The 16,385-nt window shown below is 35.6% G+C and overlaps 1 protein-coding gene across 7 annotated transcripts in view; it reads right to left on the bottom strand.

The window, feature by feature from the left end:
* BCAS3 (BCAS3 microtubule associated cell migration factor) overlaps positions 1-16,385 on the bottom strand; it is a 613,911-nt gene that overhangs the window by 267,109 nt on the left and 330,417 nt on the right. For 6 of the 7 annotated variants that reach the window (XM_055130821.1, XM_055130823.1, XM_055130822.1 and 3 more), the window contains one exon: positions 10,293-10,390. In XM_055130821.1, coding sequence (XP_054986796.1) covers positions 10,293-10,390 — 98 coding nt within the window. Of the gene's footprint in view, positions 1-5,023; positions 5,177-10,292; positions 10,391-16,385 lie in introns of those variants that run through there. The other variant, XM_055130825.1, reaches the window with a different exon arrangement.

The raw sequence follows: 16,385 nt of genomic DNA, 5'->3' as shown, positions 1-16,385 counted from the left end.
ATGGATCTCATATTACCAATGAAATCTATAAATATTCTCCTAATTTTGTCAAAATTCAATTCGCACTAGAGTCTGAAATTAATAAACATAGTAGGCAGAGAAAAATTATTCTAGGACTTTGAGCTTTCAAAAATTTTACTCAGTTCTCAATCTTTTCTGCTAGGAATACATTGAGCTATATGAAATGCCTGAAACTTTGAATGAATACATTTTACAAACAGAAAAATTCTCAGCTTTTAAGCACATTCATTATATTATTTAAATATTATTTTCCAGTTTTAGAATGTCAATTTGTCTCTTTCATAATTTTTCCATCTTCTGTTACAATAAATGAATAATATACAATTAAAGAAATAGCACTGGGGAGACAGCTCGAGTGACAGAATACATGCCTAGCTTGTGTGAGGCCCTGAGCGTGATCCTGGGCACTCAACGCCTTCCCAAGCACTGCTGGGTGTAGCTCTAGTAGAATGGTTCCCAAAACCTAGGCACTGGCAGGACTAAACCCTATTAAAAAATGTACATAGCCATATGCTTTTATGTATATATACATATACATTTTTATGTGTACATATATACACATATATACATACACAAAGATATTTACACATCTATGGGATGGGATTTGATTGGTATTTCATTTCTTCTTTCTCTTCTTTGTTACTTGTGTGGGCCACACCTCGCTGTGTTGAAGGCTCAGGGTCATTCCCAGTCATGGGGAGGAGTTGTCAGAAGGGGCCTTCAATGCTGGGATCAAACCTTGGGTTTCACACATGTGAGGTATTTTTTTCTATCAATTGAGCCACATCCCTGGCCCTCATATATTAATTCTACTCTGTAATTATATTTGCAAAAACAAAAAAAAGGATAATTACATTTCTTTCAAAACTTTGTATCTTTTATTCTTCTTCTTCCTTATTATTCTCTTAGTCTTCCAGTGTAATGTTGAAGAAAACTGATCATCTTAATCTAAGGGACAAGTGTTTGATATTTTACTACTAAATGTATTACTAGATAGAGGTCTTAAAACATATATGCAAATATCTTGGTGGATTCAAGCTACTGAATCCACCCAGCTATTGAATCAACTTACTGATTTTCTAATCATGATGTCTTTGTGCTCTTAAAAGTAGGAGTTTAAAAAACTTTGGTTTAAGAGTTTTGTTCGTAATAATATTGAAGACACCTATGAATTAACATGTCTATATATAATAAAATACATTAATAGTATTAATGTAAATAACAGTCACTGTCACTATCATCCTGTTGCTCATCGATTTGCTCGAGCTGGCACCAGTAACATCTCCATTGTGAAACTTGTTATTACTGTTTTTTATTAAAATAATTTCCATACCAAAAATACTGTGCGAATGCTGATTATTTTACTTTTTGGGAGAGGAAATCCTTGAAACAGACAATCACTAGATGTTTATTAGTTTAAATATTCATTCTATTATGAGATGTGACTTAGCGGTATGTAAAGATAACTTGGTGTCATAAAAAATTAGAAAAGACAGATTTTTAGAATACATACCTCTATAATATGACACTTAACAAATCAGTTGCAGAATATATATGACATTACTATTTTTCATAGTTTGCTACATTAAAATCCTCTGTTCTACCTTATTGCTGCTATAAGTTCATTACTCAAATATAATTTTGTGGTGTCATGCATGAATAAGTCTGTATTATAAAATTAACCACTTGAGAAATACTACAGATCTACCAAATACTGATTTATAATAATACAAGATATAAAAACCACCATATTAACAGCCTTTGATAATTAACTACCTATATCATCAGAAACATCTTTTAAGTAACAGAAAACTGTCTAGTAAACAAGGTGACTACAAGTGGATATATGTTTTCCAAATTTTAAATCTCAGCTTAATAACTAGAATTCAATCACTGATAATAAATTGTCAGGTTTTTTCTTGGGGGGAGGGATGTAGGTACTCAAAGGCTACTCCTGGCTCTGTGCTCAGAGGAACAGACGGATTCAGTCTTGGCTTGCTTTCGAGCACACGAGACCCTTAAGTTATGTACTCTCCCTCTGACCTTGAATCTATCAGTTCTTATCCTTGAAGTAACAGGGCTTACTTTATTTTTGAGAAATATTTGTCAAATGCTATAAAATGTCAAAGTAGTTGACTGTTCTATCAAAATGTCAACTGTTCTATCAAGTGAAATGATCCCCCTTGAAAACAATTGTCAGGTCAGTTAACAAAGATCACATAAGTGTGTTTCTTCAAGCCAACTATATTACTTTAATTTCCATTGTGACGTAGGGACTGTAATAAATAAGTACACCGGCACCAAAGTGTAATAAAATTACTTTATTCAAATTTAGAATATAATAAAACTACTTTTATTACTATAAAAACATTTAAAATAATTAATTCCCTCTTTTTAGCCACACCCAGCAGTGTATGAGGCTACTCCCTAGAAGTGCTCAGGAGATTTCAGTGTGTAAGGCATGCTCCAGTTTACTGAACTTTCTCTCAGGCCCAATCTTTTTTAAAACAAATACTATGAACTGGTAGCTTTTATTACAAGTGGAGTTTGGTGCTTTTACTATATATGCTAAGAAACCATACATATTATCTATTATTGCTTTTGTACCATCTATAAAATTTTTAATACAGTATTAAAAAGACATAATGACTCCACATTGTTATAAAAATACTTTCCATTCACAGACTCCTTAAACAGGACCTCCAGGGGTCCATGAGAACCACTAGTATTTATGTTCACACGCATGGTTATGGAAACATAAGAACGTACAATAGCTAAGATATACATGAAAAGGTGAAAGAATTAAGCTGCTTGATTTCAAACTTACTAAAAAGATATAGTAACTGAGATAGAATGATAGTCTGTGAGGACAAATTTTTAGCTTGATCAATGTAACAAAATACAAAATCTAGGAAAAATGTGTCTTTGATATACATCAATGAGATTTACTGGAGGTGAAGCAAATACCTTTGAAAACTATTATTGGAGTAACTAATTATCTATTACTGTAACTGGAAAAAACTGAACCTTGATCCTTGCGTTATATCATAATAAAAAATACTTTAAAAAGGATCTCAGAACTAAATGTAAAGACCAAAAACATATAGGTTCCAGAGAAAAAGGTATTATATCAATGTCGAAGAAAGAAAAAATTTTGTATTTGAAACAAGCATAAAAAAGAATATATGTATTTTGTCTATTAAAATATTCTATAAGGCAGTGAAAAAACAAATTCAAGTAAAATATTTGCAAAATAATCCGGGATAGAGATTTTATGGAGGTCAACAGACAAAAAACCAAATTAAAGTGGTTAAAAGCTTTACAATTACACTATAAAATAAGATATTAAAATGAACATTAAGTACATTCAAGATACTCAGTAACAATATTCACCACAGGGGGAATAATATCACAGTTCATATTCACTAGAATGAGTCAGATGCTGCTGTTAAAACAGAATGAAAACTGGTAAAAATTGTTTTGGAATACATTCTTGGCAGTTTCTATGTAAGTTATGCCTGCCTTATAAGTCAGCAAGTTCAATCCAAGGCATATGGCGAAATTTCAATGCTTAGGATACGCAAAAGACATAGAAGTTGAAGGAAGTTTATAACAGACTTATTTAGAATAAACCAGAAGCCAAAATCAAGATAATGGATATACAAACTATACTGCAATGATTTAAAAAAAAAAAATGAATGGCATGTATGCTACCTGAATGAATCTCAAAAACATTTCTTTGAGCAAAGATGCCAGACATACAGAGTATCTACAGATTCCATTTACATGAAGCGTAATGTAGAAAAAAGCTAATTTTCTGTGTATGATGAAAAAGTCAATGTTTATTTCTACATCAAAGGTAGTACTGTTAGGGTATACGAAATTTTATGGAACAATGGAAATACTTTATATTTCCATCTAAATTATAATTATATTGGTTTAAAATTTATTCAAGCTATATAACGAAGATATATATATATGTATATATATATATATATTTTTTAAGGGGAGTAGTATTTCTGGTGGGAGCTCCCAGGGATATATCTAGGGAAACAATGGGGTACCAGAGATGGAACCCAGACTACCCCCTATACAAGACAGGCAATGTGTTCTACCATATCTATGGCCCTACATGTACACTTTTGCTACATGCAAAGTTATGTACTAGTTTTATATAACTTCCCAAGGGTGATCCAAAGTACAAATGAATCTATTTTTCAAATTGGAAGGGAAATAACCTATTTCAATGTTCTCATTTTATGGACGTAAGACTGGGGTTTTGAAACTATTTGCCCAACAAGTCGTTATCTACAGACCTAAGATTAGAAGTGAAGATTCGTGTTACTATTCTTTCCATCAAATGAGTCTGCAATACAGGATTCATCCAAGGAACATTATTTTCACTTTAATTGTTGGCTTTAGCTTCTCTCTGCGTTTTTATCACTGTTCAGTGGACTACCATGAGCTCTGGCTCTGAGCTGCCCGGGTGAGGTCCCAGACTGTTTTTTTAATTGCTCACTGGCTGAAATACTCAATGCATAGAGGCTCTTTTATTTGTTTCTAAGTTTATAGATGGCACCTATAGGCATAAGCCTCTCAGGCTCTTGGACACAATTTAAAATAGTGTGACACTAACAGTTTGACACTCATGTCACTAAGACAAATGGAATTCCCGGCTCAGACTTAAACAAATTCTAATACTGCCCCAATATTGTCCCTCTGCCACCACAGTCTCAGGGAACAGACTGCATAAACAGTCCAGCCTTGTATTAAAGATGTAGCAATAAAGGCACAAAAAAAGAAACGCTGGGTCTTTGGGCCAAAAAGTCCCATGTAATTATGTGGTCCCTGGTATATCAACAGTAGGGAGAATTCCATCAATTCCTTCTCAAAATGCTTAGGAAAGACATAAAGTCATGTCAAGGACCTGGTGCTTGTGACAGAGAAAGCAAAGGCAAGGTTTTAGTTGACACAATGATTTATTCAAAGAAGCAATGTGTCACCAGAAAAAAACTTTCCCAACAGCTTCTTCTACTTCTGTTTACCTTTTCTTCATCTTGTAGTAGGGTAATCTTTTATTTTTTTTTCTTAATTTTGCTGAACTAAATTTTTCAATTTTTCCACATTGTTAACTTGACTTTGATCTTCTAACATCCTATAAGTATTAGAAAGAAGAACGAGAGGAATATTTCAATCAGAAGGAGTAAGACGTAGCTGAGCACCTTCCTGATGGGCAAGTCAAGTCCTTCCCCACTATCCTTACTCTCTCTAATGTTATTTTGATTCTATACCGATAGTGGGAATTCAACAGAGTTGAAATAATGCATCAACTTCTCATTTCCAATAAAAATTTCCAAACAGTGTTATTTGAATATTCCCTGTTTTAAATATAAACAGTGTCAAAGCAAAATCACTGACCTCCATTTTGCCCTCTGAAGGGCTGCTCACAGGTCAAGATTAAGCCTTCTTTTAATTTCACCCTCATCCATAATCCTCTTACTGATCCCACACAGGCTTTCAATACCCAAGGTACAAGTATGCCTGGAGTTTTCGTCACCTTATAATCACAAAGAATATCTGAACTCTACTAAATGAAAACCACATAATTTAATCAAATAAATACCTCAATAATTCTAAAGAATGTGATATATTTGTATCTGGGAATTATTTTAGGAAATTATTTAAATCTGCCCTTGCCAGAACAGGTGATAAACTTTTTTTTTTTTGCATACAGAACCTTAAATTCTCTTTTTTCCCTGTCTAAATAGATGCAGAGAGGAAGGGAGATATCAGAAATACGACTTGAAAGTTTCAGTGAAAGTTCAAAACCATAATTATAACGTTATGGTCCTGTCACTTGGCTCCAGCTTTAAAATTGCTGAGCTAAGTGACCTCACCATTGAACAGTTTCTCTTTGCTTCTTACCACCAGGAACTTTTGTCTCTCATGGATTTAATACACAGTGATTAAGTTTCTCTGCCTCTTTCGAATGGTAACTACAGATAATGAAATATGATCTTTACATTATCATCTTCCCCCAGTGTATCAGAAAATCTTTGTAAGAGAAAAACATGCCTCTATAATAACGTTCCTCCAACAGAGATCTGACTGTACAAATAATGTCCCTGGTGGTGACTCAATCATCCTTTTCTAATGAGCACTATTTGTTCATCTTAAGGTCTGATACACCCGATGCTATAACCATGAAGCAGGCACCATCAGAAGTATCAACTAATCTGGGATTTTTAAAATATCTCATTTTCCTCAGAAAGTAAATCATTTGTTAGTGAGGGAAGTTGGGTGCTGAATTAGAATTTCTTTCTTTCTTTGGGGGTGGGGGTAATATCTGTGTGCTCAGGTTTACTCCTGGCTCTTTGCTGAGGAATTACTCTTGTCAAGACTCAGGTGGGGTAAAACCTGGGTTGGCCATGCTATTGCTCTGACCCCCTTAATTAGAATATCTTCCTAATTATTTTAACTGCACAACAAAAAATTCTCCACTCAAGAATCATAACAAATAACACAAAATTAAGTACACCCCGATTTAAATTCTTGACATAACTGACATTTTATGTATCAAAGCTGCTCTACAGGGTAGGTTCCGTGTATTTATCTGTCAATTTTGCTTCTCCCATTGTCAGTTTCCTCAGAACTGTGCTGCTCTTACTGCATCTAATACATTATATTCTCTCTAAAATGCTTGCTGGAGTAGAAGGGGACAAAGTCACCTTCACTTCATGGAACCCAGGAATAAGTTTTCCTTTATTCTTAATTGTGTTGAATTGTTTCTCAGGAAATATTAATTTCCTTAATATAACTATAAACAAGAGCAAACTTGGGATGAAGGACATTATTCTAGGCTCCTGTTTGGTTGTCTCAAAAGGAACCAGAATTGGTATGGAATTATCTAGCAGGTAGTAGATCTCTAGCCTTGGAATAAAATAACAATCACCTCTGTGTGTGTGTGTGTGTGTGTGTGTGTGTGTGTGTGCGCGCGCGCTCGTGGGGGAGGCAGGGTGAACAAGGGTGAACAATGTTTGAACTTTGAAGAAGGACCGCTAGTTTTCTATTGTTCTTTTCAGCTATTCTTTAACAAAAGAAGCACACATATTAAAGACAAACAATAGGAAGGAATTCTAAACAAGTACCTAACCAAATGGAACATAAAGAGGAAAAAAAATTAATAATCCATGCAGTTCTTTGTCTACAAATAGTGTATGACATTAATGCTGATTAGTTTGAGACAGGAAAAATCAAGCAATTCCTTCAATCCCATTTGTTCAAAGTAACCTGTGTTTAAGGATTAAATCCTACCAAGTTTGTTTCCAGAACAGCCTTTTCACGAGCCAAGAAGAAGGTGTTTTACAACTATTAAAACTTAAAATCTTAGTATATTATCATTTGAATCAGCAATATTACCAAATGGAATGTTACAAAACTAACATTACTTATAAAGCATTCACAGATTTGTGGAGTCTAAAGGTATCTGCTTAGACATAGAGTGGAAGGAGCTAATTCAGAGCTGAAAATGTAGTGGTCCTAAATTACTGACAATAACAAGTGAGAAACACAAATTTTAGGAAATATGTTCATCAGATGTAAAGGAGTGAGGCATGGCACACTTGATAATCAAGACACCAAGAAAAGAAAATATTTCTTAGCAAGGGTGGCACAATACTTTGCCACCTTTGAGTCTGGTTAGAGTAACACTGCCAATGAATATAGTTATCTAAATGGTACATGGAAACCAAAGGTTTAGATAAAATATTTCTCATATGAAAGTAATACAGCTCTCAAAGTATTTAGTAATGCATTTCAAATCCCATGCCTCTGAAAAGTAATTAGAAAATGATGCCACAACTAAGTTAAACAGGTAGAACAAAACTTATCATGAAAATAAGAGAAACAAAAAATATAAACTGTATCACTGGAATAACTAAAAATACAATAGAATGTTCACAGAAATCATTTAGATTTCTGTGGCAAAAGAATGGATTTAGGTGAGTGGAGCACACCTATCTCCGAGCAAAGAGCATCAGGGCTCTGGATGGCATCTTCCTAATACGCAGCTGACTCCAATGTTTGATCATAATCAGAAAAGCACTTAGGGTTCAGAATAAATTATAAGCATATGTCAGATACCCTCTAATAAAGGTGTGAAAACAAAATTTTACCATAAACTTCTTTTCATTAAGAACCCTAGCCCCTTTGCCTCTATCTTATTAAATATCAATAGGGAAGTAAACCTGTAACAATGATAGTCAGATTAGATAAATTATGACGTTCCCCCCCAAAAGATTACTCACTAAAAATATATATACATATGTAATTGAACAAATGGGATCCAAATAATTTGAGAAGTAAAGTATTTTTAATAACTTCATCTACAGAGTTTCTTAGGTCAGAGAAAGATTCTAAGTCAGTTTCTTAGGTTAGAGAAAGCAGCGCATACATCTCATTGCTTCTGCTGTCTTTCAGAAAAGAACTGGTTTTCTGGGATGAAAACAGACCCAGGAATAGAGCTCAGCCACTGTGAAATCCTTTCTCTACTCAAAAGATAGCTTTATAACAATATTCCATAAACTCTAGGGACACATCTCTCATGGAAATGGAAGTAAATCTTTATTCAAATATCAAGGTAAAAATTATTCTTATAACAAAGTTAAATTAAACTATGATTGCAACAGTTTACTGAAATTCCTCATTATGGCATGAGATAATCTCACAAAGTGCTAAACCAGACAGAGCAGAGTAATGAGTCATAGCTAGATGACAGTCCTGAATGGGGAAGCTTCTAGCAAGCACATTCCACCTGCTTTACAAGTGACCTGAGTCACTTGCTAGTAGTCAGTCACCCAACTCTGAAATACAACATGTGGATTTCAGAACATTTCAGAACCCCAACTGGGCCTACCACTGTAGTCTTGAGTAAAAGACTTCAGGCTAAAGTACATAAATTCCAGGATGCACAGTGATGAATGAGAATTCAAAATGAATGGACCGTGTGAGCATTCTGAAAATAAACTATTGTATAGATTTCTTCTTTAATCACCTAACAGTATTTCTGTCAATGTAGGGATGCAAACATCGAGAAGTTACGCTTTTCAGTGTTTGAGTCTAGTGAGTAGCCATGCTCGCCAAGCCCAAGCAGAAAAACAAGTATCAGTTTTCCGAAGCAAGAGTCTGTGTTAAAAAGGAAGACACTGCGCCAGATACAGTTTAATTAGACTCAAGGTACAATCTACTGATTAAAAAAAAAAATCACAAAGCTACAAAACTGTAAAAACCTCTTAGCTTTCAAGCTTGAAAATATATTCAGAGACAGAATCAGAAACAGAAGCATTGGTCTTTTAAATGGGACCTTCACAAATCAGTTTTGTGTTTGTTGCCGTTTTCTTTCACAGTTCAACTTCAATCATATCAGTGGTCTCTAGGGATTCTAAAATTGCTGTAGAATAAAATCCTCTCTGACTCAACTATTTGACTAAAACGGTAATAATTCTACTTGTAGGAGACCTTTTTATGAAACCCTGCTGTGTGCTATCTCAGATTCTCCACGGCTGCACCAAAATATATGCATTACTCTATCACTGAGTTTAAAGATGAGAAAATGTATTGTTACTAGCAGTTCTATTATTTGGCAGAGCAAGTAGAAAAAAGTTTCCTAATACTAACATAGCAACTATCACCTACAAAAGCAAAGATCTACTTCCAGGTACTAATACTCCATATTCATGGCTTGGCTCCAGGAATAAGAAGTTAATAACTATAATAGGTAGACTAGATTTAAGTTAATGAATTTCTAAACTTTATGCTTTCAATAATAAAACCATTTAAACGACAGCATTTGAACCCTCAACTTCCACAGGATCAGGCACTTTGATACTCAACAGGTTGAGTAAATTGAATCCATATATTGTATTTACGTTCTCTGTCAAGGTTGCTTCTCCACATTTCACAGATCAAAGGCAAAATAGTCATCAACCCTGAAGCCCCGAATCCTGTGTTCATTACATTTAATCAAGTGCCAACTCCATGGCATCATTCAGCAAGCTTAACAGTATTTAAATGCAAGACATTGTTTAGCAATAAATGTAGGCACAATATTGGTTTAACACACAAAACACACAGAGACATGCACACACATGCACATAAGTCCCAAAATAGGTGGGAAAAAATGGTGAGAAAAACAAAAAATTATTTTTTATATTGTGCAAGAAATTAAAAATACAGAGAACTACCCAGAAAGCATTTTAAAGGTGGTTTTCTACCTGAGGCAGCATCAATCATGGTAGAAACTCCCCTTCGATCAGAGACGGGACGGGATGACCCTGGCATGCTGACTGGGTCAGAGCGGACTGGCTGGATCCTGAAAGGCAATTTAATTTAATTCACATATGTTACTGGCATCAAAACTGTCACTTGCTACAACAGACCTTAAATCAGGAATGCTGAAATAGCCCAATTCATTAAAGACTCATTCATTCTAAAGCATAACAGACAAGGAAGCTGCAGCCCCTAATTCTTTATCCCTAAAGAATAAAGCACAGCATTCTCTGTACTCTGCACCCCCTTTTCTGTCTGTCATTCAATAATTTTGAAGGAATTTAGAAATTGGTATCAATTACCAAAAATAAATCAAGTAGAATAGGAAAGGAAACAAAATACTTAATACCTAAACCATGGCATTTGCAAGAAATATACATGAAAAGTTTTGAGGGTTGGGGCAGGACAGATAGTGCAGTGGGCAGAGAAGCCTTGCATCAGGCTGACCCAGGTTCAATCCCAGGCACCCCAAAATGGTAGTCTACACCCAGGCAGAAGTGATCCCTGGGAACGGAATCAGGAGTAAGACCTGAGCACTACTGGCTGTGGCCCACCCAAAAAACAAAAACAAACAAGAAAGTTTTGATGATCTAAAAATCTATGAATAGTAGTGTGTAGAATTAAAGACAGCACTATTAGACACAAAATTCTGAATAACAAACTCCCTTAAAAATCTTGTGAAAAGTTACTTTATAGCTCAGGATGTTGACAGCACATCACAGCTGTGCTGGAAGGTGCCTGGCATGCCTTAGACTAGGATCAGAATAATCAGAGTTATTACCATAACTTTACCAATCAAGAAGGATCAAAAGAGTGTTAACAAAACTAAAAGTCAGCTCATAAAACTCAAGCTGCTTAAGAATGATAAATCTAAAAACACTAATAGTGTTATTACAGTGGTATTAGATTGGTACTGTTAACAAGAACCGAAAAACTCCATATGACTCGAAGACCTAAATCAGAGAAATAAAAACCCATAATAAGATAAGCATGCACTATTAATATTCCATCTATCCAGTAAGTATTTGATTAGCATACATTTGTTAGTATTATTCTAGGAAGAAATAGATATGGAAAAACATGAAATACGTAATCTATGTGCAGATAGAAGGGATAATACATGAAGTTGGAAGGAGGAAATGGGGAATGTCTACCACAGATAGAGAAGATCTTGTGTTGTAACAGGAACCCTATATATAGAATACAACAATGGGATGTGTGTATGCAGAACAAAAAACTTTAAACATGCAAACAGTGGTCAGAGAAACAGCTTAATAGGATGAGAGCACTCTTGGTGTTCCTGGAGACTGAAGTTTGATCCCTTACCAATACTGAAGCACAGAAGGAGAAACTGTTTTTTTGGGGGGAGGAAGGGGGAAATCACACCTGCGATGCACTCAGGAACCGCTCCTGGCTGTGTTCAGGTGACCATAGGAGATGCTGATGATCAAACCTGGGTCAGCCATATGCAAAGCAAGCTTTGGGCCAGAGCTGTAATATGGCTCTGGCCCAAAACTTTTTTTTTTTTTTTTTTTTTTTTTTACCACACTGGCAATGCTCAGGGGTTACTCCTGACCCTGTAATCCAGAATTACTCTCGCCATTGCTCAAAGGGCCATATGGGATGCAGGGGATTGAACCTGGGTTGAGGCAAGAGCGTGTGAGACAAGAGCCCTAGCTGCCATACTATTGCTCTGGGTCCAGGAGGAGAAATTCTTAACACATAGTCAAGAGTGAGTCCAGAGTACTAGTGATTATGGTCCAAAGCAAAAGCAAAAACAAAAACAAAAAGCCCAATAAATCCCTAATAAAATTTAAAATATTAGGGGCTGGAGCAATAGCACAGTGGGTAGGGTGTTTGCCTTGCACGAGGCTGACCTGGGTTCGATTCCCAGCATCCTGTATGGTCCCCTGAGCACTGCCAGGGGTAAGTCCTTAGTGCAGAGCCAGGAGTAACCCCTGTGTATTGCCGGGTATGACCCAAAAAGAAAAAAAATTTAAAACATAAATATATAATTTTAATAAGCATACTTGGGGTCCGTGACCAAGCACAATAGAGACAGTGTGTTGAGGTAAGATTTGACAGAGACATCGTGATCACATGGTATTGATGAAAGATAAGGGGCTTATTCACAAGGGGGGTAGGAAGTACAGAAATGTGAAATGCCAAATATAGACTGCAGATAAAGAAAATTTATTGAAAACAAAGTTAAAATGTATATGGTATATATGCCTGTAAGAAAGAAACAAACAGGGCGGTGATGGATGATACTTTAAATCTAATATGAGAAGGCACAAATGCTAACATTTAAATATTGATTACTGCTATAGAGGACCATAAAGCATGCTATCAATATTTACTTCACATAAACTTGTTTTTCTAAACTAAATGTGATAATCCCATCAGTTTAAGGGAAAGATGAATTAACGCTGGAATGGGTGGGTCTGAGTAGTTTCTTTGAAGTTTCTGTAAAATATGATTTCTGGTTTTTAAGTTTACTTTTGGTTTCTGGGACACACCTGACCTTGTTTGGGGGCCCATGTGGTGCTGGAGATTAAACCAGGGCCTCACACAGACAGTAGTGCATACTCCAACTCTCTGGCCCTATGTTTTGGTTGCATTGTTTTCTCCCCAGGTTCCTTAGAGAAACAAGAAGCTAGCCTCGTATGTATGTGTTAATTCAAATTAAAGGTACCTCCTGGTCTTAATAACTTATGAGAGATTACATATTTCCTATTTTTAATTCAATTTATATGAGAGCTTCTGCAAAATTAAGAGATATCTTGGGTATGGCACAACAAATACATGAGTCTTTCATTCAACTATTTTCCTTTATCACACTCAGCTCGCTCGGGGGTTACTCCTGGCTCCGCACTCAGGAATCACTCCTGGCAGTGTGTGGGAAACCATATGGCCAAATCCAGATTGGCCATGTGAAAGGCAAATGCCCTGACTGCTGTAACTATTGTTCCAGACCCTCAACTACTTTTTTTCCATTTTATACATTTGTATGTTTACATTTTTTCCATAAGAGAAAAAAATATGAAATGGTCTGGGTGATATCACTGTTCTGGAATTCCTAATGATGATATAGTACAATACCGTAAATGTACCAAAGACATAATGAATATATAAAAAACAGGACTGTACAGTGACTTGTAGGTTATGTAACTTGTAGTTAGAAGAAAAATTGAGGATCTAAATGAATGAAAAAGGTGACAATAACTGACAACACTTGACTGCATAACTGAATTTGAAAGTTTTTTTTTTGCTTTTTGGGTCATACCCAGCAATGCACAGGAGTCACTCCTGGCTCATGCACTCAGGAATCACCCCTGGCGGTGTTCAGGGGACCATATGGGATGCTGGGAATTGAACCCGGGTAGGCCTCGTGCAAGGCAAACGCCCTACCCGCTGTTCTATCACTCCAGCCCCTGAACTTGAAAGTTCTTATCCCCCAAAGCCAAAACCACATATACATATAAGATATGTAAATTGATGGATGTGTCCATTAATAGATGCAAAAAAATATTTTTGGCTTTTTTAAAATTAAATAATGTAGGAATACTGCTATTTCTTTTTTTTTGGACTTTTGTGTCACACTCAGAAAAATATAATTCAAACAATTTCTCAGGAATTATCTTGAGAAATTATCTTGAGAAATTATAAAAGAAAACCAAATTATATGCTGTTTCTCAGATCTATGAATCAATATTTTGAGATTTTATATTTAAGCCTTGCTCCAAGTAAGGACCCGACATGAGGTGAAGTCATGTCTGATTCCCTAATGGAGATGATAGCCAGTACTATGATTTCCTGTTCCCATTTTTGGTTAAGGTGTTGGGAGATAGACTATCATAGCAGCACATAAATCTTAGTGATACTTTATGGGGTATTAGACAAAGGACTGGATATAAAGTATATGAAGAATTTCAAAAAATAATCTAAACAAAAGGTTGACAGCACAGAGGGTAAGGCGCCTGCCTGACACGTGCCTGGATCACTGCGATTTGAAGTCATCACCACATGCTCCCTAAGCAAAATGGGATGCAATCCTAGAGGCACCTGTCACCCTAGCACGGCTGGATGAGGCTGGAGTAATCCTCGGGGCCCTGCATTACCTGTTTGACTGAGAATTGTTGGTGGGGGTCCCCTGACCTGCACATCATTTGGGAGCATGACTAACTCCCCACAAAAAATATCTAAACAAAGATCCCACAATTTTAAAAAGAACTTATGGCCTAGAGTCATACAGCACTAAGCAGAAGTCTAACACAATGTAGAAGAAACAGGTGAGGAGCTGGAACTGAGAAAGGACAATCAGGAAGTGGGAGTGGGTATGGGGACTTCCGAGGAGTTGGATTTCTATTTGAAGCTAGAAAGAAAGCTCTGTTACACAAGACAATTACATCTTTTGTAATTCAAAAGATGCTACTCAATTTTTTTCACCAAAATAGTGTTCCTTGTGAGGGTTAATAGCTGAACGAACAACCTATATGACCAAATTTCAGAATATAAAGTACAGCGGGAACAATAACAAAATAATAACAATTGCTGAAGTTCTCATATGTCTAAAAAACAGTCCATGATTTAAGGCAACATGAAAACTTTTAAATCATTCACATGCCCAGTACTGGGAGATTTTTAATGTTAGAAAAAGTTCCTGCCAAACATTCTGAAAAGGCACCAAAAACATTCCTTGGCCCAAAAAGGTAAGTTCAGATGGCTCTTAGGAGAAAGATAACATCTGAGGTAAAAGAACAGTCTAGAAATGTAGAAGATGTCACACAAATAGTGACAGCTGGAAATGTCCTCCAAAGCTAAGGGATAGCATGACAGTCAACAGATTCTTGTGAATAGGTGAAGTAATGAATTAGACATAGTTTTCTGGGTTATTCATCTTAAATGTCTTGTTCACATTTAAGTAACTAAAAGTCTGATAAACATAAAATGACTGATTTGAATCACAAAATTGAGGACTTACTCAACTGCCTGGAAATTAGTTCATGATCTCAACCAGATCACATTTTACTACTGGTAACAATGAAAATTCATTTACAACTCACTGTATTGTCACTATTGGCTGAAATTTGGGGAGAAAATGCCATTTCTGAAAAGCTAAAGAAAATATCGGACCAAAAAATGCAAAAACAAATAGAGAAGGGAGAATAAAAATGTAAAACAAACTAGAAAATAAAAATGCTTTTTAAGGGCCGGAGCGATAACACAGCAGGTAGGACATTTGCCTTGCATGCAGTCGACCCAGGTTCGATTCCCAGCATCTTATATGGTCCCTTGAGCATCGACAGAAGTAATTCCTGAGTGCATGAGCCAGGAGTAACCCCTGTATATTGCCGGGTGTGACCCCAAAAAAAACCCAAAACAAAACAAAAAGCTTTTTAAAAAGTAGTAAGGTCACATTTCTTCATATGAACTATCAAAAGAATTTGCTAACTTATAATATTTGTTATTAATGTGAACAGAGGTAAAAGAAAACATATTTCCATATATAATTCAAATGAAATTTTATTAAAATCACTTGTATCATTTGTCATCCTGCTGTTCATTGATTTGCTTTATTAAAACATGCAATAAAAAGTTTAGAAAGTGTTGTAACTGTAGCTCATGGTGATTCAATAAAAAAAATTAAAGTTTAGGTAGCCATTTTAGAATCAAGTAAAGATATATTACATAGTTATTTAACTGTTATTAAAATTAAAAAAAAATTTGGGCCACAACTGGCTCTGCTCATGGCTTAATCCTAGCTCTGAGATCACTTCTTGCTCAGGGACTACTTCTGACAGGCTCAGAGAACCATATGCGGTACCAGAGACAGAACCTGGGTTGGCTATGAACAAGGCATGCTGTACCATCTCTCTGGCCTACATAATTTCTTAATATAACTTCTTAAAAGAACTCAAGAAAAGGGAGATTATATTACATCAGTCACCTTCTGTTGTACCTTGATATAGAATAGTGTTTTAGTAAAACAAATTAAATCCTGAGGTAAATGTGATATTACAAAAATCAATAAATAT

Source organism: Sorex araneus, chromosome 3 (assembly GCF_027595985.1).
Source record: "Sorex araneus isolate mSorAra2 chromosome 3, mSorAra2.pri, whole genome shotgun sequence".
In the NCBI taxonomy this organism is placed as follows: Eukaryota; Metazoa; Chordata; class Mammalia; order Eulipotyphla; family Soricidae; genus Sorex; species Sorex araneus.
Note: the sequence above shows the minus strand (reverse complement) of the source record. Positions and strands in the feature narration are given on the sequence as shown.